The following is a 22,300-nucleotide window of genomic DNA, read 5'->3' as shown; positions in this document are numbered from 1 at the left end:
CTTCTGGGCACCCCTGTGCTCTTTCCAGACCTTGGTGGACCCCTTACTTTGCAAGGGTAGAGCACGCAAAGTTGTAGTTGCAAATAGGAAATTTGATTGACTCTTTTTTGACTTTGCATGTCTTGAAATTCCAGGTACCCCATTAGCCTGGTATTTATGCTAAAATACTGACCGGTTGTGAAATTGTTTTGAAGCCAGGTCTTTCCAAGGGCAGGTGCAAAATTTCTCATTGGAGGCCCCGCCCTTTGAGATGTGAATGGGAGCAGTGTCTCTGGGAGGGCCACCTGTTTGTTTGGATAAAGGCATGTGGAATTCTGGGCTGAGTCAGCCCTCAGGTACTTCCCCTGGTGAAGACCAGGTAAAAGGACCCTCGGGTAAGCTGGGCTTTTGTTTGTGAGTTGGAACACATCAAGCAGCAGCGGCATTAGGTGGAGGTGTGACCAAGTGCCTTCATTTTAAAGGAAGTGTCCTGTATATGTCTTTTAATGCATAGAGTCCATGGAGGAGAAGAGCACATTCTTGGATTCTTAAGCCAGGGAATGCTCACATTAAACCACGTGATGTAGTAACAATACCTTCTGGTCGTGTACTATTACTGAAAAGCCTCGTTGTTCTTTTTAAAGTATCCCAACAAGAGAAGGGATGGAGGGTGTGGTTGGGGGTGGGGTATCAGAGCCCGTGTGGTCCAAGGCACACCCCTCGAGGGGATGAAATAGAGCATCTACCCAGCATTCCTTGGGGTTGGCTGCTATCTTGTTTCCAGCATTTTTCACCTGGGGCCACCGGGAGAGTCCTTCTAGAAATACACCTTCAGCCAGGTATTGTGAACAAGTGGGCAAGTAGGGTTAACTTTATAGATGTTCTGAGAACAGTCAGCTCTGACGCAGTTTACTTTTTAAATTGAGTCTGTTCCAGAGTAGAAGGAATATTTTCTATCAGGCTCGTGCCATCGTAAAGAATACTTAACAGGGCCAAGACTGGGTTGCAGAGTTGGGGAAGAAATCTGACTGGGAACTCTGAAGGGTTAGCGAAGGGTCTTTACTTCCATTTTTATTTTGGAGTTCTTTCCCACACGATGTCATATAGCGTGATTGAAGTGAAATATATTGGGTGACATAAACCTTTTAGGTCCTTTTTCTCAGCTGTATTCCTGATTCTTTTGGAGACAAAAGTAATTAAACTATTTCCAGTTCTCTAGAGTGTTCTCAGAGGAGGAGCTGAGGCAATCATACAAGAGGCTTAATTGAAAAGGAAAGTGGAAAAGTGTGGTGAGATTGACAAGATATCCGAGGACTTTCTTGTTGGCAAGCAATAGCAAAACCTGGGACTACCTAGGCCTGGAATTCTTTAGGCCCCTGTCTAAACAAAGGAATATAGTTTGAAGATAAGACCGATTTGCATAGGTATGTGACTGAGTTTAAGGTCAGGAGGCTAGAGAGAAATAAAAAAACCTTGACTGATGGCCTCCCTGCCATTATAACGAAATGTGTCCACTTTCACATCCTAAAGATGCTTCCCGCAGCTGCCTCCCCTCTTGACCCTTGGGGGTGTACCAGGGACCCTGACCCTTCACCTGTCAGTGCAGCTGCTCCTTGGGCTAAAGACTTGCACCTTTGAAACCCTCCCCATGTGGAGCCCACCCCCCATGAAAGCCTCTCGTATGTAGAGAGGAGGGAGGAAGGAGATTTATCTGAATACACGGTTCAGCCTTCTGTTGTGTGATTTTTTTTTTTTTTTTTTTTTTTTTTTTTTTTTGCGGTACGCGGGCCTCTCACTGCTGTGGCCTCTGGCGTTGCGGAGCACAGGCTCCAGACGCGCAGGCTCAGCGGCCATGGCTCACGGGCCCAGCCGCTCCGCGGCACGTGGGATCTTCCCAGACCGGGGCACGAACCCGCGTCCCCTGCATCGGCAGGCGGACTCTCAACCACTGCGCCACCAGGGAAGCCCCTGTTGTGTGATTTTTGAAATGGTTTGTGTAATCGAGGATTTCTTTGCTTGCTTTGGGAAAAAAACCTCAAGAATAAAGCAGGTGGATTTGTGGCTGGCTGCTTTCAAGGGAGCTCGCTTCTGTGCGTCCAGATCTTGGCTTTGTGGAGTCCTGCTTCAGGGCCTCCACCACAGAAGCTAGATATTGCTTCAGTTTAACTTTAAAAATCCAGTACCGATATCAGACTGCTTCGGGGGGAGGCCCACACATGAAAGGTTTGACAACCATATTTAAACAGCCCTGTATCATTGGGATGCTCCAAGGAGCTGACCTGTAAACTTCAGAAGGGAGCCTCATGAACACGACTGTGTTTGGGGCAGGGAGACTCTAGGGTCAAGACCGGGGTCTCTACCCGCTCGTCCATATGTAGGTAGAAGTCAACCCTGGACGCTCTGGCACTAGCTGGAAGGGTCTGCTTGACCTGGCATCAGGTGACTCTGCCTTCTGCTGTTCCAAGAGGGGACCCCTTGGGGGTGCGGACGGCCTCGCCGCTGTTTGCCTGGGTAAGAGAATTTAATCCCCGTTGTGGATGACACCTTTAATGCACTAAAAGAAGATTACTTATTTTTAAAGCCTGCTTTCTGTTTTGTTCTCATCCATTTGGCAAATGGGATATTACTACTCTCAGAGAGGCAGGGGCAGAGCCTGGCCCTGGACACGGATTTGGCCTAATGGTCATATCCCTCCAGCTGGACCCATAGGAACACTGGTGGCATTTTGTTTGGTCATGTCAAAACTGATCAGATTGTTGATTTAATTAGTTTTTCCAGCTGAATATACTAAAGAGAGGCCAAGAAATGGTCGGTCTCTATGACAGGTGTTATTTAGAGGGTCAGAAAGCCATAGGGCCAGGGAAGACCCTCCAGGGCGGTCTCTATGAAAGGGCGTTCAGACCTTTAGATGTCCCATTTTTAGTGACTCCACTTACTTTCCTCATGTGACTTGAATGGTAATTGTGACCTTTGGAGGCTTGCATTCTAGAAGTTTTAAAGTCTTTTAAAATCTTTGTTGGAGTATTTGTTTATTTGCTTTTAACCGGGTGCTTGGGCTATCTGTGTATCAGGAATGGAGCAGTGGGGTAGCTTTTGGTAGAACTGGGTACAAACGGAAACCAAACTCTTTCTTGAGTCAGGGCGCTAATGAAGCTGTCAGTGTTCTCGGTAACATTCTAATTCGCTTAGTGTAGAAGTTTCCAAAGAAGAAGTCAACCAGTCACTGTCTGGTTTTTAATTTTAAGCAGTGAGACAAAGAACAGAGGGTCGTGTCACTTGTGTGTATAACTCATCCGGCATCAAAATACATTCCTTCTGGGACTTCCCTGGTGGTCCAGTGGTTAAGACACCACGCTCCCAATGCAGGGGGCCCAGCTTCTATCTCTGGTCGGGGAACTAAGATCCCGCATGCCATGTGGCTTGGCCAAAACCAAAAACAAGTTCCTTCTAAAAGGATTGTTTATAGAGCGTTTATTTTTAAAATGAATAGATGACATTTCTTATACAAACAGTTTTTTGTGCCACCCTTTGATGAGCTCTGGAGATGCAATAACATGATGAAGATGTAGAACTCATCCACATAAATCAGTCCTCTGAGAGGGACTTGACAAGAACGGATGAAAATAAGGGTTGTGCGGTTTTCTGCCAGTATTTGGAAAAGGCAAGATTTTCTTTTTCTAACCCTGCTCTGTCAAGAGCATTTATAGTGGACACTGGAAATGGGCCCCTTGCTGGGGGGCCTGGTATGGTCCAGGTCAGGTTCTTGTTGGAGGGGCAGGTGGGCCCTGAGCGGAGAAGATTAGCCAGGGATCAGCAGGGGGACATGTTTTTAGTCTGAACTTTGTGAAATAGCAGTTATCCTGACAAAGTAAATGTTTTGACAGTCTTCCTACTTGGTATTTTAGGTTCTAAAGCCACCAGAGAATTAAAAGAATTTTTCCTTCCTTCCCAAGTGACACCGTCCAATATGGGGTCAGCAGTTCCCTGGGGAATGTGGGATCCATCCTGCCGTACCCTCAGCCTCTGCCGACCCGGCTTTGGCCAGATGCACGGGCTGCCTACTGGACCCCCTCCATCCTCTCCCACTGCCCTTCCTCCCTCTGCCTTTGCACACCTGGCACCTGGCCTTCTGGTCATCCCACACTGGGCTTGCTTGGCATCTTTGCCAGTAGGGTGGCCAACCCCTCGTTCTGGAAGGTCTGCTCCAGTAGGGGGACTCTGTGACAGAAACGCCATACTTCTCTGGGCGGTAGCAGCGTTCACACTCATCCCTCTAAAATGCTTTGCGATTTATGTCAGGAATATGGTCAGGTTTATTCCTGATGTAATTATTTTGTCTCATAGGTCTTTAAATGAGCTCATTTTACAACTTTTTTTTTTTTTTTTTTTTTTTTTGGGGTACGCGGGCCTCTCACTGTTGTGGCCTCTCCCGTTGTGGAGCACAGGCTCCGGACGTGCAGGCCTAGCAGCCATGGCTCACGGGCCCAGCCGCTCCGTGGCACGCGGGATCCTCCCGGACCGGGGCACGAACCCGCGTCCCCTGCATCGGCAGGCGGACGCTCAACCACTGCGCCACCAGGGAAGCCCTGAGCTCATTTTATAATTCTGTTTTTGTTAAGGCTATACTATATCATTTTGTAACTGTTTAATATTTCATTCGTTCTTTGAATTATCCCTGCATCTTTGAAAACCACAATAGGTTAAAATTTATTAAAATAGAAACAATTTCTTGCGTTCTGGGTACGTTTTTTATTTTTTCCTTGTAACATCCATAAGAAGTTTTCTTTTTAAGGCCCATTTTTAGTGAGAGACGGTGGCTAATGGCGTTCACTCCATGTGAATGTGGAACTGTCTGGGCAATTTAAAATCGGCTGCTTGGAGAAATAGAACGAAACCATGTTTAAAGAAAAAGATCTTTATGAGTGGAAAGATCCTAACTAGATTTGGGCAAAGCCAGAGTTAGCTCCCAGGAATCCACCAGGAAGAAGAGATCTGAAATATTGTTTCTAGTTTTCAAATGACTGCATGGTAGAAAGGGTGTGAATCTGGGTATTCATCCATATTTGAAACTCTGAATTCCTGTCCTTGCTGATTTATAGAGTCCAGATTATTTTGTTCAGTGAAATGAAGATGGGTAAGGTGCGAGCTCTCCTCTCTCTTGTGTAAAGTTGCGTTGTTTTATGGCCCCTCCTCTAGGTGGTGTTTTGTCGTGTGGTGGGCGAGACCATCCAGTTCCTGGTCAGCGTGGGGCTACCCTCGTCCGAGGACACGGGGCGCCCGCTCTACAGTGTGCGGCTCTCCCCGCTTCATCTACAGGTAAAGTTGGGGAGACTGAGCGAGTCCTAGGAAAACAGTTCTCATAAACCTGCAGGGTGAGAGGAGTGCAATCAGACGTGCATACTCCCGTTTTCCTTAATTACTGTTCATTTCATAAGTTTCGAACTGGCACCTTCCATATTGTCTCTGTAGGAAATAAAGTGTGTGTGAGATAGGAGTTTGTATATACACACACACATATATACACACATAGATGTATACACAGACACATATATATACACACACACATATGTACACGTATATATAACGAATTCAGAGTTTCCCAACCATCAAGTACGGGAGATATGGTATTTTTCAAGGCGCTGAAGCATATCAAGGGTGTGTCGACTGTTAGATTAAGGAAAATGTCATCTGAGAGAAGGCAGGTGGTTCTATTTCAGGATCAAGTACTAGACCTCAGAAGTCTCCTGCAGCTTGGAAAACAGCTTGGGGCTGGACTTGGCATTCCTCCTTTTAGTGTTTGAAAAAGTCAGCTTTCAAAGACCCCTTCTTATTTTTATATGTTAAAGGATGAGTACCACCATTGTTTTTTGGATAATAGACATGATTATAATAATTATATTAGACTTACATAATTATAACATTTATGATTGATATAGTTAAATATTGTATATATAACATTAATAATTATACATGAAGCAATTATAAATAGAGACATATGTAATAATTATAATAGACTTATTAGTGAAACTTATGGATGCCTAAACCATCAGATAGCTGTGCACGTCACACACACAGAAGCAGGAGTTCACTGAAGCTCTTGTTTAGCCGGTGTGTAAAAATGGTGAATTTCTGCTTCGGGGGTCACTGCTGATTCAAGCCGTTCCCTCTCCTCTGTCCTTGTGCTTGACTGCTAATTTGGGGGACGAGCGCAAATCATTCAGGGTTCTCAACCGCAGGGGAAGATTATATTCCGTTTGCTTTGCTTAAAAGACATGGTTTTAAACAGCCAGAGCAAGCAAAAATTTCTGGCTCCCTAAATGGCTTTTCTCTGAAACCCAGCCTCCCCAGCCCTACCCTGGTAACATTCCCTTTCCGAGAGTCGGAGAGGTTGAGTTGACCTCGTGGACTTGTCAGATGTTAAAGCCCTGCTGCTCCCCCACTTAGTTTTTTGGACAATGTGATTAGAAGATTATTTTAAAGTCTGGGACACACGTACCCGATGTGACACACGTTTCAGGGTAGGGTGAGTCCAGCAAGGACCACAAACATTCACCGAGGAAACATAGTTTCTGAGACGCTGTTTATGTGCCCTTTTCGGCAGCTCAGATACAGGTAACACAATTGTATCTTTGATCTCTTACCACAGTTTCAAAGCAGCCTGTGGATTACCTCTCAGAGCAGGGGCAGCTGCTAGAGGTTGGTGAATTATTAATGCTCATGGCAGGAGGCATCCCGTCCTCTGCCGTTCTTCAGATAAAAGATGCATAGAGACGAGCGGCTAACCCCTCTCCCCGACCTGGTGGGAGCGACTCAGGGACTGTGGCAATGAAATTAAAGTGCACTTTTTGGTTTTTTTTTTGCGGTACGCGGGCCTCTCACTGCTGGGGCCTCTCCCATTGCGGAGCACAGGCTCCGGACGCGCAGGCTCAGCGGCCATGGCTCACGGGCCCAGCCGCTCCGCGGCATGTGGGATCTTCCCGGACCGGGGCACGAACCCGTGTCCCCTGCGTCGGCAGGCGGACTCCCGACCACTGCGCCACCAGGGAAGCCCTGAAGTGCACTTTTGCGAGAGTCACCCGGAATTATAGGGCAAGGGAAGCATCATTTGTCTTACTTCATGCTAGTTGCTAGTGTGAGGGAGAGTACTGAGTACTGAGCAAACAAGTCTAAAGCCATTCTCTCCTTCCCTTTCCCTGGGTGGTGGGGCAGAGGCGTGGAGGTGGGAAGGGTCAAGATTTTGGCCTTAGAATGAGCCTCCAGCTGAAGGAGGAAGGATGGCGTATTAGTGTGCTATAGCTGCTGAAACAAGTCACCATATCTTAGCTGAAAACAGCCCACGTTTATCATGTCACCATTCTGGAGGTCGGATGTCCAGCACAGGCTAAAATCCTGGTGTTGGTGGGCTGCCTTCCTTTCTGGAAGCTCTTGGGGGAGAATCTGTTTCCTTGCTCACCCGTCATCAGCAGGATTCCGCTGCTTATGGTTGCAGGACTGTGGGTCGAATTCCTTGCTGGCTGTCAGCTAAGGGCAAGGTCCCAGGTTCGAGAGGCAACCTCATTCCTGGGTTCCTGGCATCCTTCTCTGTCTTCCAGTCACATCTCCCTGGCATGCTCGTCTGTCTTCCTCTTCCATTTTTAAGGGCTCCTATGCTTCCCCAGGGATCACTGGGTTAATGCAGGGCTGTCACCACACCCCAAGGTCCTTACCCCAGTCACGCCCGTAGAGTCCCTTTTGCCATGTGAGGTAATATATCCAGAGGTTCCAAGGATTGGGGTGTGGACATCTTTGCGGGGGCAGGCGTTATTCTGCCACAACAGATGGGTAGGGCCGGAAGGGGCATCGGAAGAGATCAGAGTCCAAGTGGAGGTTGTGTAGTGGCCCCGGCAAGAGAGGATAAGAATGCTGACGGCTCTGTACACAACCCTCGGGGGCTGTGTCAGCGTGTGGGGCTGGACAGGGCGTCCGGCTCCCTTCTCTTTGTCCCTCCGGCTCCATTATGCCTTGGTGATGCTCTCAGAAGAGAGGTGCAAGGCAGAGGGTTGGTCATCAAGAGGCTGCAGGGTTTTCATGGCACCTGGCCTTTAGCCCCGACCCTGACGTTCCTCTCCAAGTGACAGGCTGAGGCAGAGGAAGGCGCCGGGGAGGGCGGGGTGGGCTACACAACGGGGAAAGGGAGGTCAGGGGATTTGGGACCCTCCTTTCCATTCTGAAAGCACACAGTATGCCAAGGAGGCGGTAAATAACACTCTAAGAAAACAAATGAACACACAGACACATTTTGAGGCTCCAGTGAAGAGAGCAGTCCTCCAATAATAATTTTTTTTTTTTCTTTGATAGCTGGAGCTCCACATGAAGGAGAAGAGAGAAGACATTCAGATCAAGTGGTCCTTCATCAGCGCGCCAGAGATGGCCATTACGATCCAGCCCAAAGCACCGGGGGAGGTCAGTCCGTGAGTTTTTGTGATTCCTGCCTCGTGGACGTGCAAACATGGCACGTTATGACCACCTGCTCTGGGAGACGGGGCCTCTGATTAATGCGTGTCTGATGTGTGATCCCGGGGAATGCACAGGGCAGTGATGGGGCAGCGTTGGTGGGTGGGGTGGGGGGTAGGGGAGGTGGGGAGGGCCTTCCGTGGATTTAATGCCAGCTCTCACCTGGGCTGCACCTGCAATCACCTGGCAGCTTTTAAAAATCCTGAAGCCTGCCCTGTCCCCAAGGCTTTTAAAAATCCTGAAGCCTGCCCTGTCCCCCAGGCAGGTTTAATTGGACCGGGGATTTTTTTTTTTTTTTTTTTTTTTTTTGCGTTACAAGGGCCTCTCACCGTTGTGGCCTCTCCCGTTGCGGAGCACAGGCTCCGGACGCGCAGGCTCAACGGCCATGGCTCACAGGCCCAGCCGCTCCGTGGCACGTGGAATCCTCCCGGTCCGGGGCACGAACCCGTGTTCCCCTGCATCGGCAGGCGGACTCCCAACCACTGCGCCACCAGGGAAGCCCCTGGACTGGGGATTTTTTAAAGCACTTGTGTGCAGTGGTTGAAAACCATGGCAGTGATGGAACCTAGGTTTTCCTCACCGTTCTATCACACCTGACCCTCAGATGCTTTCCTTCACTGTCAGGGCGCTCGACTCACCTACAGCTCAGCCTGAGTCCAAAGCCTTGGCTTCCAAGGCCACCACCTCCTTTCTCCCCACAGCTTTTGCATAGCTGTGTCTCAAGTCTGAAGGTGATCTCCCTGCTTCCTGTGGTCCTGGGGGTGTGAGGAAGTGAATTTGGGAGAAGGAAGGGTGCTGTCACTTTCAGTTGCTGGAAAGATCAGTGCGAAATTTACTAATTTGTCCATAAATAGTAACGAAATTTACTAATTTGTCCATAATAGGACAATGAGCATGTCCATAAATAGTATAATCAAGTTGGAGCCTTGATATAGATGTAGGCAGTTTGTTTTTAAGACTAAGAAGTTTGAATTGTAATTCTTTTCCCTTGCATAGGTCAGAAGTGGAATTGTTGGCCTGACCGTTTAGTTGTACAAAGTTCGCGTGTTAAGTGTTTCCCTAGTCACTGCTTTATTTTCTTTTTCTCCTTCCCGCCCACGTTTGCATCTGCTTTCCCCCACCTGGCACTGCTTTTTCAGGCCTGCAGTACACACAGAACGGTTCCGTAAACGGCTCCCCTGCCACCTCTGACATCAAACTTCCGAAGTCCAAGATTGCTCTGCTGGTCTTCATAGCAGAGTGTATCCCGCCGAGGGGGTACTGAGTTCTGTGTTCAAAAGCTAGTCAAATTAAGTGCTTTCCTCTGTGTGGTTATGTTACCAACCTGATGTGAGTTCATGTAAGCAGGTGTCAGCGTTTGCTCCTGTTGGTGCCGTTTCAGGTTTTGTCCCCCATCTCTGTTGATTTACATAGTTTTTGAACGTGCAGAATATTAACATACTTCAAAAGTCAAAATTACATGAACTGCTGCGTGCAGAAGTCCCGTCTCCATTCCCCTCCCCCACCCCATCCATGCCCTGCTCTCTGCTCGCTTGTTTCTTTCGTTTTCGTTTACCCATCCTAGGTTTCCTTTTGAAAAACGGACCTTATTCCCCCATTCCCACCCACTCAGTGGCATACTGTGCGCACGCAGTCTTCACACCTTGCTCCCCACAAGGCCCTGTACGTTTCTCTGCCAACCATGGGCTCCCCATATTAACGAGAAGCGTGACTTTCCCAATGAAGTAATTCTGTGGGATTAAACAGCCCCTTGGAGCTGGGTCCTGTGGGCTTAGTAGCCCCTTGGAGCTGGGTCCTGTGGGCTTAGTAACCCCTTGGACCCCTGGTGGTTGAGATGGCACGGGGGCAGGGGGACAGCTATAAAGGAAGGTCGCCAAGTCAGCTGCTCTGTGGATCTAAAATGTGATGGTCTCTGAGCACCCCAGAACCCATCTTTCCCCCTTGGTTTCCTCCTCTGTCAAGTGAGGAGAAATGTGCGGGTTAAAAGAGATAGAAATAGATAAACCAAGTGCAGTACATCCATAAATGGTCTATTATTCAGTCGTTAAAAAGATGGGAGTACTAATATGTGCTAGATTATGAATGAACCTTGAAAACATTGTGCTCAGTAAAAGAAGCCAGACATAAATGACCCTGTCATATGATCCCATTTCTATGAAATACCCAGAATGCACAAATCCATGAAGATGCAAAGCAGATTAGTGGCTGGCAGGGGCTGTCCTGGGGAGGATTGGGGAGCGACTGCTAATGAGTGAAGTGTTTACTTTGGAGGTGATGGAAATATTTCGGAACTAGATAGAGGTGATAGTTTTACAACACCGTGTATGTATGTACTAAACACCACTGAAATGCATACCTTAAAATGGTTACATTTATGTTATGTGGATTCACCTCAGTTTAAAAATCAGGGTATCAAGAACCTATTGCAATAAGAGAAGGATGATGGCGGAGCGGTTCTCAGTGCAGACCCTGGAGCCTTAGTGCCTGGGCTTAACTCTCAGCTCTGCCGCTTATGAGCTGCGAGACCCCACACATGCTAATTAATTTCTCTGTGCCTCAGTTTCCTCATCTGTAAAATGGGGATGATGATTTTCAACGTGGTTGTGGGGATTAAACTAGTTAATATGTGTAAGTGCGTAGCATCGAGCCTGACACATCCTAAGAGTGGCGTAAGTGTGAGCCATTTTGATTATTAGTAGTTTAGAGTTCCTGGCAGAGAGGGTAGATTTTCAGTAAATGGCCGATTTGGCCTAAGTTTGCTGTAACAAGGCCTGGCCAGCTGGTTGTCCTTGGGACACCACAGACCAATTTCTGAAATCACTTCCAGCCCCGCAAGTTGGAAGATTTTTCAATAGGTCTGTGGTCCTGGTGGAAATCAAGTCCTGCCAGTGTCCATCCCCCTGCGCAGGGGGGTGTTGGAGCCCCACAGTGGGGACATTTACACCGGAAGTGACGAGGGACACAGAGGGCCCTGGAGCCGTCAATGGCAGAGCCAGAATCATGGCCAGGGTGGCCGAGCACCGGCACTCACCACACTGCAGCTGCTCTCCTGAAACCACGGAATGATGGCGTGGATGGCAGCAGAGCTGGCAGGGTTTGACATTTTCTTTCAGCAAGTGTCCAGCCAGATCCAGCTCTTAAGAGTTCAAAACGAAAGCTATTATATTTAAACAAGGCTTTTAACTGAGATTTTAAAAAATAGATCCTCCTTGCTTAAAAAATGAGAGATAAGATATGCAGAAAAGTGCACGTATTGTAAGCATGCAGCTGATTGAAGCTTTCACACACTGACCATTCATGAGTGCCCAGCGCCACAAACAGAGCAGGGTCAGCTCCCCAGAAAACCCCCCTGCACCCGCTTCCACTCACTACCTGCAGCCCCTACAAAGGGTAACCATGCCCCTGACTTCTAACATGTATGACTTATCTGTGCTTGCAACTAATAATCACCTCAAACCCAGCCGCGTGAAACAACACACGTTTACCGCATAGTATCTGTCAGTCAGTCCAGGCTTAACTGGGTCCCCTGCTCGGGGTCTCATGGGCTGTCATCATGGTCTGGGCTGACTGTCCTTCCTAGAGCTCGGGATCCTCTTCCAGTCTCCTATGGTTGTTGGCAAAACTTGGTTCCTTGTGGTTGTAGGACTGAGGTCTTCAGTTCCTTGATGGCTGTGGGCTGGGGCTGCTCTCAGCTCCTTGAAGCCCTGCGGTTCTGTGCCATGTGGCCCCCTCACACATGGAAGCTGACTTCTTCAAGGTTAGGAGAATCTCTTGCTCTGGTTTGCTAAGAGGGAGTGGTATATAACATAACCTTTGGCCGTCACATCACTTTGCCGTATTCCGTTGGCTGGAAGCAAGACACGGGCGCCACCTGCCCTCAAGGCGAGGGGACGATGCAGAACGTGACTCGTTGAGGGTCATCTTAGGATTCTGCCCACAAACGGCATTAGCTTAGTTTTGCTTGTTTTGGTACTTTAAATAAAGGAATCATGCAGTACTGTGTATGTGTTTTTCTGTGTCTGGTTTCGTTCACTTAACATTATGTCTGTGAGATTCACGTGTGTCTTGGTGTGTGCTTGTACATTGTTTGTGCTCATCGCCCTGTGGTATTCCATTGTGTGACTGTACCAGAACTTGTGTATCTGTTCAGGTATTGATGGATACTTAGGTAGTTTCCTGTTTGGGGTCGTTACGCATAGTGGTGCTCTGAACATTCTAGGACACATGAGCGCGTTTCTGTTGGGTATTAATTATTGTAGCCTTATAGAGCTTGACACCTGGTGATGCAAGTCATCCTGCTGTGTTATTCTTCTACAAGCTTGTCTTCATTTTTATTGAGCCTTTCCATTTACTTGAATACCATTTATTTTTTTTTCTTCTTATTTATTTTTGATGTGGGCCATTTTTAAAGTCTTTATTGAATTTGTTACATGATTGCTTCTGCTTTTACGTTTTGGTGTTTTGTTTTGTTTTGTTTTTGGCCGCAAAGCATGTGGGATCTTAGCTCCCCGACCAGGGATTGAACCCGCAACCCCTGCATTGGAAGGTGACGTTGTAACCAGCGGACCACCAGGGAAGTCCCTTGACTACCTTTTAATAAAAAAAAAAAAAAAAATCAAACATCAGGCAAGAAAGAAAAAACGTGTGCCTGTATGTTTACAGGAAAGGACTGAAAAGATATACACAGAAATGTTAACACATGTCTGTGTTGCACATGTCTTATCTTTAACTTTTAAAAACAAGGAGGATGGGGCTTCCCTGGTGGCCCCAGTGGTTGAGAGTCCGCCTGCCGATGCGGGGGACGCGGGTTCGTGCCCCGGTCCGGGAAGATCCCACGTGCCGCAGAGCGGCTGCGCCCGTGAGCCATGGCCGCTGAGCCTGCGCGTCCGGAGCCTGTTGCTCCGCAACGGGAGAGGCCACAGCAGTGAGAGGCCCGCGTACCGCAAAAAAAAAAAAAAAACAAGGAGGATGAGTGACTTCTAGATCGGCAAAGATAAGAGTGAGTGAGTGTCTCACTGTCCTAGTCTGATCTCCTGGAGCCCTGGTGACCCCAAGTCTGTTTTGTCCCAGGGACATCTGGAGAGCCATGCATTTGCTTGCCCACTTGTACACGTGGCTGGTTGCGAGCTGGCTTGGTGACTCCCTCCTCTTTCGGCAGGACCCGGCGGTTGGGGCAGACGCAGTCTCTGAAAGTCTCAAGGACGTTGTGAAGCACCTGGTTAGCTCTGCGTCCCCATCAGCGGTTCTGAGCACAAAGCCTACGGATGTGAGGGGAGTTCAGGTAAACCAGTTCACCGGGTTGTGGGTGCTTCATGACCCCCTGAAGGACCGTGGTCCACCCGCCTGGAGAATTTGTGTGCATTTCCCACGTCGCCCCCCACATCCCTGCACCTTGCCTCCGCCGCCGCCCCCCCCCCCCCCCCCCCGCAACCGCCGCGGTAGAGCGAGATTGCACGGTTGCTTGCTGGTGAGTGATGACCATGGTCTGGGGCAAAGCTCTGAGTTCAGGGCACAGGGTTCCGAAGCCTCATGGGAGGAAAGGAAGAGGAGTCTGGCCCACTCAGCAGAGTCCAAGCCGAAGTAGCCCAGATCCTCTCCTTTTAGGAGCCAGAACTTGACTTTTCGCTGTGCCCCAGAGCCTGTTGTCTGGGATCGCACCCTTCCAGAACTAAGGTACCTGGGGACTGCCCCGAGGCAGGCAGAGTGAGCGCACTGGACCCACAGACTTCTAGCCCAGGACGGGGACAGCCTCCGTCCACACTGCCTCTCAGGGGTCTGTCGCCCTCAGGCAGCGCGGACACATGAGGCCATCTCCTCTGTGGGGTCCTTCCCACGCTGACGACCCCCCTCCCCATGCTGGGGCCCTCCCCACCGCCCAATTAGGTGCCAATTCTCTGGCTAAATTCACGTCCAGGGCATTTGCCCAGGACAGCCTCCCTGGGCTTGGTCACGCACATCTCTTTTGGCAACACATCTAAAACCCTTGGCTTGAGGTCAATTAATTCTCCCAGTCATGAGCAGATCTTTTCGTGATGACTGTGCAAAACATACATTTACAGTCGCTAGGGTTGTTTCTCCTGTCTTTCCAGTATTTTTACGTGGCAGGGTAGATTATCCACTGCTATTATATAGTGGGGGGTGAAGTCCGTGTGAAAGTGTAACTTTGTGTCTTTTTAAGTCTTTATTGAATTTATTCCAGTATAGCTTCTGTGTTTTATGTTTTGGGTGTCTGGCCACGAGGCATGTAGGATCTTAGCTCCCTGACCAGGGATCGAACCCTCACCCTCTGCCTTGGAAGGCGAAGTCTTAACCACTGGAGAGCCAGGGAAGTCCCTAAAGTATAGCTCTTCATATGATTTTTTGACGCAGGCTCTCGGTCTCTGGTTCCTGTTAGGGCATCACCACTGTGAATGTGTAGAGCGTGGAGACAAAATCTCTTTGATTCACTGCACAGATATCAGGGGATCACAGTGCTTTGTGGTTCGCTCTGGGTGTTGAGGGTTATCAGAACATGAGAAACCTGACGCATCAGAGGAACAGCTGAGTAAGACGAGCAGAGGGAGGGGTTTGCGGGTGTGCGCGCAGGGTTCCCAGGGCTGTGCCGCCAGGTGGGGCTCGGCCCAGAGATGGGGGCTCAGGCCAGGCTTCCCAGAGGCGAGAGCAGAGGCTTGGCTGTTCTCTCTTTCAGTAATTCTATCCTGGTGGCTTAGTTCAAATCAGAGCTGCCTGTTTTGAATACGACTATACATTTTTAATGTCAAAATTTGAGAAACGTCACAAAATAGTACTGCATTTTTAGAATACACTGATTCAGAAAATAGAGGGACCAGGACTACCATAAATTCAATAATGCTTTTAAATAAATTTGTAGAGTGTCTGTATCAAAATAACATGCATATTATATTAGGGTTCTCTAGAGAAACAGAACCAATGGGTGTGTGTGTGTGTATAAAATAGCCTTCATAACCGCATGAGCCAATTACATATTTATGTATAAAATATATATATTTATATATATAAGGAGACTTATTCTACGGAGTTGGCTCATGCCAGAGGCTGACAAGCCCCAAGAGTTGCAGGAGAAGCCAGCAGGCTGGGACCCAGGAGAGCTGATATTTCCACTCAAGTCCAAAGACAGGGAAAAATGGATATCCCAGCTCTAAGGCAGTCAGGCATGAGGAATTCCCTCTTATCTGAGGGAGAGTCAGCCCTTTGTTCTATTCAGGCCTTCACCTGATTGGACGAGGCCCACCGCAGTGGGGAGGGCAATCTGCTTTCCACGGTCTGTTGATCTAAATGTAAATCTCAGGCAGAAACCTCCTCGAAGACATACCCAGAATCACGTCTGACCACATGCTGGGCACCCCGTGGTCCAGTCAAGTCAACACATAAGATTGGCCATCACACATACTCAATTGAGGAAACATTGCATCTCCGCCCCAGACATGTGGCTGCTCTGTCCCCGGTGCACAGGGACCTGGGTCTTGAGGACTTCTGTGATTACTTCTTGGCCTCCCAGCACCTGCAGCTCACAGTGGGCAAGGCCCTGCCCTGGCTCAGAATCGTGTTTTCTAGGTGGTGACCTAAAGAACACTACAGTCGCTTGAGATGTTAGTAAGCATCCCCCCTCCCCCCCCAAAAGCACTCTGAGGTCAGATCAGCTCTTAGGATCCCTCCCTGGGAGGCGCTCGCCGTGCAGAGGCCTGTGATGTCTCTGGGAAGCTTTCCCAGGATTCCCAAATGTTTGTACCTAAGGAGCCCCTTGTAAATAACACTCGTAGCCATGAGTGGGAGGTGGAAGCTAGCTTGAGAAAGGCTGGTCTGAAGGTGAGGTCCCACAATCTTGGGGAGGCTCTCTGTGGGAAACACCTTGATGCCCATTTGAGGATATGGTGATGAAGCAGGCTCAAGGGGTACCTGCCTCTGCTTTGTCCCTAGCGTGGCACCTGGATGACACTTAGATCCTCCCCACGTGGATGGCAGGTCTGCCAGGAGGTGGGAAGTAGCCAGTGTCCTGGCTGGTGTCACGCTTAGTGCTAGTGGGCAGTGGGCCCCTGCATCCCAGGGAGGGCACCCCACTCTGTCTCAAGCTCCTTCCCTGGGTCACGCGTGGCCCCATCTCCACCCACAGTGAGATTCAGGGGAGTCCTCTCTGGGTGAATGCTTAACTCCCTCGCTTGCTTTCTGTGGGATGTACAAGGCTCCCAAGGAGGGGAAGCAGCTGTGGGTGACTGGTACCCTCCCTCCCCAGTTGTGACAGAGCAGGCCTGGGAGCCAGGCTCCCTCTGGAGGTTTTCTTGAAGATTCCTTCCGCGTAGCAGGTGTCCAGCGGCCACGGCCTCTTTGCCACGGCTCACCGTTCTTTGTCTTCCTTTTTGCAGCACCTGCAGCGCACTTCATCTACTCAGGAATCCTGCCCCCCCAAACCTCCAAGGGCTCATGAGCTCAAACTATTGGTGAAGAATATTCGAGCCTCGCTGCTGAGCCATCCTGGTGCTTCAGGTGGGTGGTGGCGCGGCAGGGGCACCCAGGTGAGGGCAGGGCACCCGGCTGGCTGTGGATGTGACCGCGTGCAGTGTGAGCAGAGGGGAGGAGGTGCCTGGTGGGTTGTCCGTGGCCTTTGCTTCCTCCTGTGGAAGGGGGGTGCCACCTGGGGGGATTTGGGGTGTCCGGAAGGCTTTGGGCCCACCGGGAACCCTGTGTTGCCCAGAGAGGCTGCTGTGGAGACAAGACAGAAACATTGCAGAATGGGTGATTCCTTTTCGGTGATTCTGAGTCAGCGCTGAGACCCCGGATGCCTAGTAGCCTGGGACTGGACACATCTTTCCACTGTGGTGTGGTTTTTGCTAAGAGTAGCGATGAGTTCTTTGTATTGTCTGAGAACATCGGGGTTACTTATATTGATTTGTGGGGAGTTTCCTCCTGTTCCAGAAGCGCAGGTGGGACACACTGAACTACCTAGAAACTCTGTGAATGAAGCTGGGTGTGGGTGGTGTTTTGGTAACTCACACCTCGCCCCCTGAGGCCACGCCGCTTAGCAGCCGGGAGGGGCTCCCGGGACCCAGTCCGCCAAGGCTGGGGTCCCAATTTCTAACCTCTGCCAGCAGGTCCCCATCTGAGTCAGAATCTCTCCTTGAAAGTGACAGTGGTGGTTAGTAAGATGATGTGTGTAGAACACCGAACACCACCTGGTACGCGGTAGAGGGCCAACATATTCCAGTCCTTTACCGTTGAATTTTTTTTTTTTTTTTTTTTTTTTTGTGGTACGCGGGCGTCTCACTGCTGTGGCCTCTCCCGTTGCGGAGCACAGGCCCCAGACGCGCAGGCTCAGCGGCCATGGCTCACGGGCCCAGCCGCTCCGCGGCATGTGGGATCTTCCCGGACCGGGGCGCGCACCCGCGTCCCCTGCATCGGCAGGCGGACTCTCAACCACTGCGCCACCAGGGAAGCCCTACCGTTGATTATTGATTACACAGTATATTCACGGCTTTCTGCCGTGGGGCAAGCATTGCCTCGAAGCAGACACAATTGTTCACTAGTGAAATGTCCTGTTATCTGGATCAAATACCTCCAGAAGTTTTGACTGAGCTGAGTTAGGTATAAAAACCTACATCTGGGCTTCCCTGGTGGTGCAGTGGTTGAGAGTCCGCCTGCCGATGCAGGGGACGCGGGTTCGTGACCCGGTCCGGGAAGATCCCACATGCCGCGGAGCGTCTGGGCCCGTGAGCCGTGGCCGCTGAGCCTGCGCGTCCGGAGCCTGTTGCTCCGCAACGGGAGAGGCCACAACAGTGAGAGGCCCGCGTACCACAAAAAAAAAACAAAAGCAAAAAAAACAAACCTACATCTTTGTAAGAGGGAAATGGGTTCTCTGGGAGGTATCCCCAGATTTAGCAGTTACCCCAGATGCCCTTCCTTTTCCAAGCTGTTAGTTTTGTCCAAAGTGAGGCCCACATCTCTGCTGGAGTGATGTGGCCCCCAGGGAGGGCCCTCACCAGAGAGCTGTGCCCGCAGTCAGAACCGAGGGGGGAGCAGGGGCACTTGGGGCAGCCCGGGGCTGTGGACATCCAGTGAGTATCCCCAGATGAGGTGCTTTGAGAGTTTGTAAATGGCAAATGAAAGGAACACTGGACCCTCTGAGCCACAGGTCCAGTGAGCCAAGACCAGACATTTAACTCGGCCTTTCTTTTAGATGCAAACTGTCTTAATGCAACTAGAAAACAAAAATAAAAGCCAGTATGGTGCCCCTCTGTTTGATTACAGGCAACATTAACCCAGTATGTGTAGTTCAGCTGAATGATCCCATCCAGAAGTTCTCCAGCACCCTCTCGAAAAACACTACCACCCTCACCTGGGAAGAAGAATTCACCTTGTGCGTAAGGGGCCCGGGTTTCCATGGCCACACCTACTCAGGACTGCCAAATTCTAAAACCATTCTGCAGCACCGTTCATACAAAAGAAGGGAGGGAGGGAGGATGGAAGGGAGGGAGGGAGGGAGGAAAAAAGAAAATATAAAAAATTAAAAAGAAGTATATTAAGCACCTGAGGAAGCTGTAAGTCAGACATGGATTTCTTTTTTTTTTTTTTTTTTTTTTTTTTTTGCGGTACGCGGGCCTCTCACTGTTGTGGCCTCTCCCATTGCGGAGCACAGGCTTCCGGACGCGCAGGCTCAGCGGTCATGGCTCACGGGCCCAGCCGCTCCGCGGCACGTGGGATCTTCCCGGACTGGGGCAAGAACCCGTGTCCACTGCATCGGCAGGCAGACTCTCAACCACTGCGCCACCAGGGAAGCCCTGGATTTCTTTTTGAAGGCAGCTCTTAGTATCGATTCACTCCTCACCTACATGCCCATGCCCTGCTGTGACGAGAGATCTGTTGTTGGGCCTTCCACACTTGCTTTAGAAACACACACCTTCCAGAGCAGAATGGAAGGGAACTTCTGATTGATACCAAAATCTGACAAAGAGAATGGAAAAAAGGAAAATTGTAGACCACTTACAAATTATGATGTAGGAATTCTGACTAATGTATTATCAAATAGAATCCAGTAGCACATTAAAAATAATACACCAAGACCGACTGAGTTCATACCAGAAATGCAAGGATGGTTTAATGTGACGAGATCTATTAATGAAATCCACTGTGTCACTAGATCAAGGGAGAAAACAAACTTATTATTTCTCTGTATGCCCAAACGATATTCAGTGACATTTAATAACCATCTCTAATTTTTAAAACTTAATTAGAACAAGATTTATGGTCACTTTTTTCATATGATTAAAAACAAAAAATCACTGTAAGTCATAAGTAGTAGGAACAGTCCCACTAAAGTCAAGAGAAGGATACCAACTGTTTTGTTCTAGAAGTACTAGTTAATGCAATTAGATAAGAAAAAGAAATAGTATACAACTAAGAGGCAAAACTAATCATTACTTGGAGATAATATTATTGCATATTTAGACGACTCCAGAAAATCAATTGAAGCTATTAGAAATAATGAATATAGGGTAGAAATAATAATATTATAAAAACTAACGTAAATAATATTTCAGTAAAGTAGCTGAGTACAAAAATACAGAAATCAATCACTTTCTGGTGCATAAACAATAATTAGAAAAAGTAATGGAAGAAGGTGTCCCATGTATAATATAAAGAGCCTTTATAAATTATTAATGAAAATATGAGCACTCTTTTAGAAAACTGGGCAAAACTTCTGTACCAGAAAAGCAAAAGTAAGAGCCGTAGATAGCCAGAAACATCTGAAAAGATGTTCAATCTCAGTAATAGCTGAAGTAATGCAAACTTAAACAAAAGAGATTGTTTTTCGCCTTATAGGTTGGTAAAGAAAAAGTGAGAAAAGCCAGTGGAAATACTGTATATATTAGAATAATCATTCTGGAGGTCATCAATATGTATAAAAAAAGAAAATCTCTTATATGCATGTACCTTTTGATTGGCAATTGCTCTTTTCCTAAGGAAATAATCACACAGTGTGTGCAAAGATACATGTGTGAGGATATTTATCTCAGCTTGTTTATAGTTACAAAATATTGGAAAGAACCCATTATTAAGGGTTGGTTATTAAGGAACTGGCTGAATAAAATCTTTTAAGGCTAGATAGTGGAATACTAGACACCTGTTAAAAAGGATGTTGCTCTGTAGTTACTGACATGGAAAGATGTCCATGATATCTTAAGTGAAAAAAATAGGTTACAAAGGAGGAGAGAGGTATGTTATGTTCTATATTTGTTTTCAGACAACTATATGGCTATATCTTTCAATACAGTACCTACCAGCCACAGGTAGCTCTTTAAATTTCAATTAATTAAAAGCAAACAAAATTAAACCCAGTTCCTCAGTTTGCACTGGCCTCGTTTCAAGTTCTGAATAGCAGTATGTGGCTAGTGGCCACCGAATTTGATAGCAGCTTTACAGAACATTTCCACCATCATTCAGAAAGTCCCATTGGATTACCCTAGGAGACTAGTCACCAAATATTAACATTAACTATTTCTGGATGGTGAAGTTGCAGATAATCTTTGTATTTTGGTTATATATCTCTGTTGTTTCTTAAATATTGATGGTGATTTGCATTCCTTTCTATCATCAGGAAAAAAAAAAATACTATTTCAAGAAAATAGTAAAGCATTTTTAAGGATTCATGGCCCTTCTTCCTTTCCACAGTGAGTTGAATGCCAAGTCGAGGGAGTTGCACCTGCAGATTTCAGAGGATGGGCAATCCTCAGAAGGTGGGTGGTCAGCAGGCGGACGGAGACCCTGCTCTCTGGGAGGGTCATCCAGTGGCCCTGACCAGGGCCTTGGGGTGGGGAGGGCGGGAGACCCAGCAGAGCCTCGGCCCCTCCCCCTAAGCCACTCCAGGTCTTCCCAAGGGAATGTTTGGTTGGAAGTCCATTCTCTTATTAGCAAGGTCAAACATTTTGGGAAAGTATATTCAACTGGTTCTTTTTCTTTTTCTTTTTTTTTAAACAAATATCAAAAATCTTTTATTCAACAGTTCTTGGCTTAGAGCAGTTCTCAACCCTCTTAGCCTTAATAGACCTTTTACTTTTATTTTTTTTCTTCAGTTTTTAATTGTGTTGATACATATAACTTAAAAGTTACCATCTTGGCAACTTTTGAGTGTAGAATTCAGTGGTGTTAAGTGCAGTCACATGGTTGTGCAACCATCACCACCATGCATCTCCAGAATTCATCTTACAAAACCGAAACTCTGTCCCCATTAGACACTCGCTCCCCAGGCCCCTCCCCCAGCCCCTGGCCCCCACCCTTCTGCTCTCTGGTCTCCATGAATTACAGCTGACTTTTCCTTGTAGAATAAGCCATAGCAGCTTAACTTGGACACATGCTTTAGATACAAGTCAGCAACAAATAGAGGTAAAAATCACTAAAGTGAGCATGGACCTGGTGTGTATGTGTGTAAATCAGTAGTTTCAGTATTTATTAGGTTTTTAGGAATCCCTATGAACATACCAAACTTGGGAGAGGTGACCCTTCCCTGGCTTATTCAGCTGTGAAACCTAGCCATCTGGTTACCTCCTAAAGTTACAAAGGCATAGGGAAAACAATTCAAGCTCCTAGGTATTAGCAAGGATTTTTGAGGCAGTTTCCCTGGTTCTGTAGTCTAGAGATGCTCCTGAGATAAGAACTGACATTCCAAGAGGGGGCGTGTGATCTGAACATAGGGCGGAACCACTGTTTGCCTAATCCATTCCTGGGGCACCACCCCTGTTGGCTCCATTGGAATTTCATTCCAGTCCAGCCTGATGGGATCTATGAGATTTCAAACTTAAAAAAAAAAACAACCCAGAAC

The 22,300-nt window shown here is 48.1% G+C and overlaps 1 protein-coding gene across 4 annotated transcripts in view; it reads left to right on the top strand.

The window, feature by feature from the left end:
- The window catches only part of C2CD2 (C2 calcium dependent domain containing 2), a 63,832-nt gene that overhangs the window by 25,530 nt on the left and 16,002 nt on the right, over positions 1–22,300 (top strand). For all 4 annotated transcript variants that reach the window (XM_032630139.1, XM_032630136.1, XM_032630138.1 and 1 more), the window contains exons 3-8: positions 5,176–5,295; positions 8,317–8,421; positions 13,631–13,753; positions 16,854–16,974; positions 18,733–18,841; positions 21,154–21,218. In XM_032630139.1, the coding sequence (XP_032486030.1) occupies positions 5,176–5,295; positions 8,317–8,421; positions 13,631–13,753; positions 16,854–16,974; positions 18,733–18,841; positions 21,154–21,218 (643 nt within the window). The remainder of the gene's footprint in view (positions 1–5,175; positions 5,296–8,316; positions 8,422–13,630; positions 13,754–16,853; positions 16,975–18,732; positions 18,842–21,153; positions 21,219–22,300) is intronic.

The sequence above is a fragment of the Phocoena sinus genome, chromosome 4 (genome assembly GCF_008692025.1).
Source record: "Phocoena sinus isolate mPhoSin1 chromosome 4, mPhoSin1.pri, whole genome shotgun sequence".
Taxonomy (NCBI): domain Eukaryota; kingdom Metazoa; phylum Chordata; class Mammalia; order Artiodactyla; family Phocoenidae; genus Phocoena; species Phocoena sinus.
This window is presented reverse-complemented; position numbering and strand designations above follow the sequence as displayed.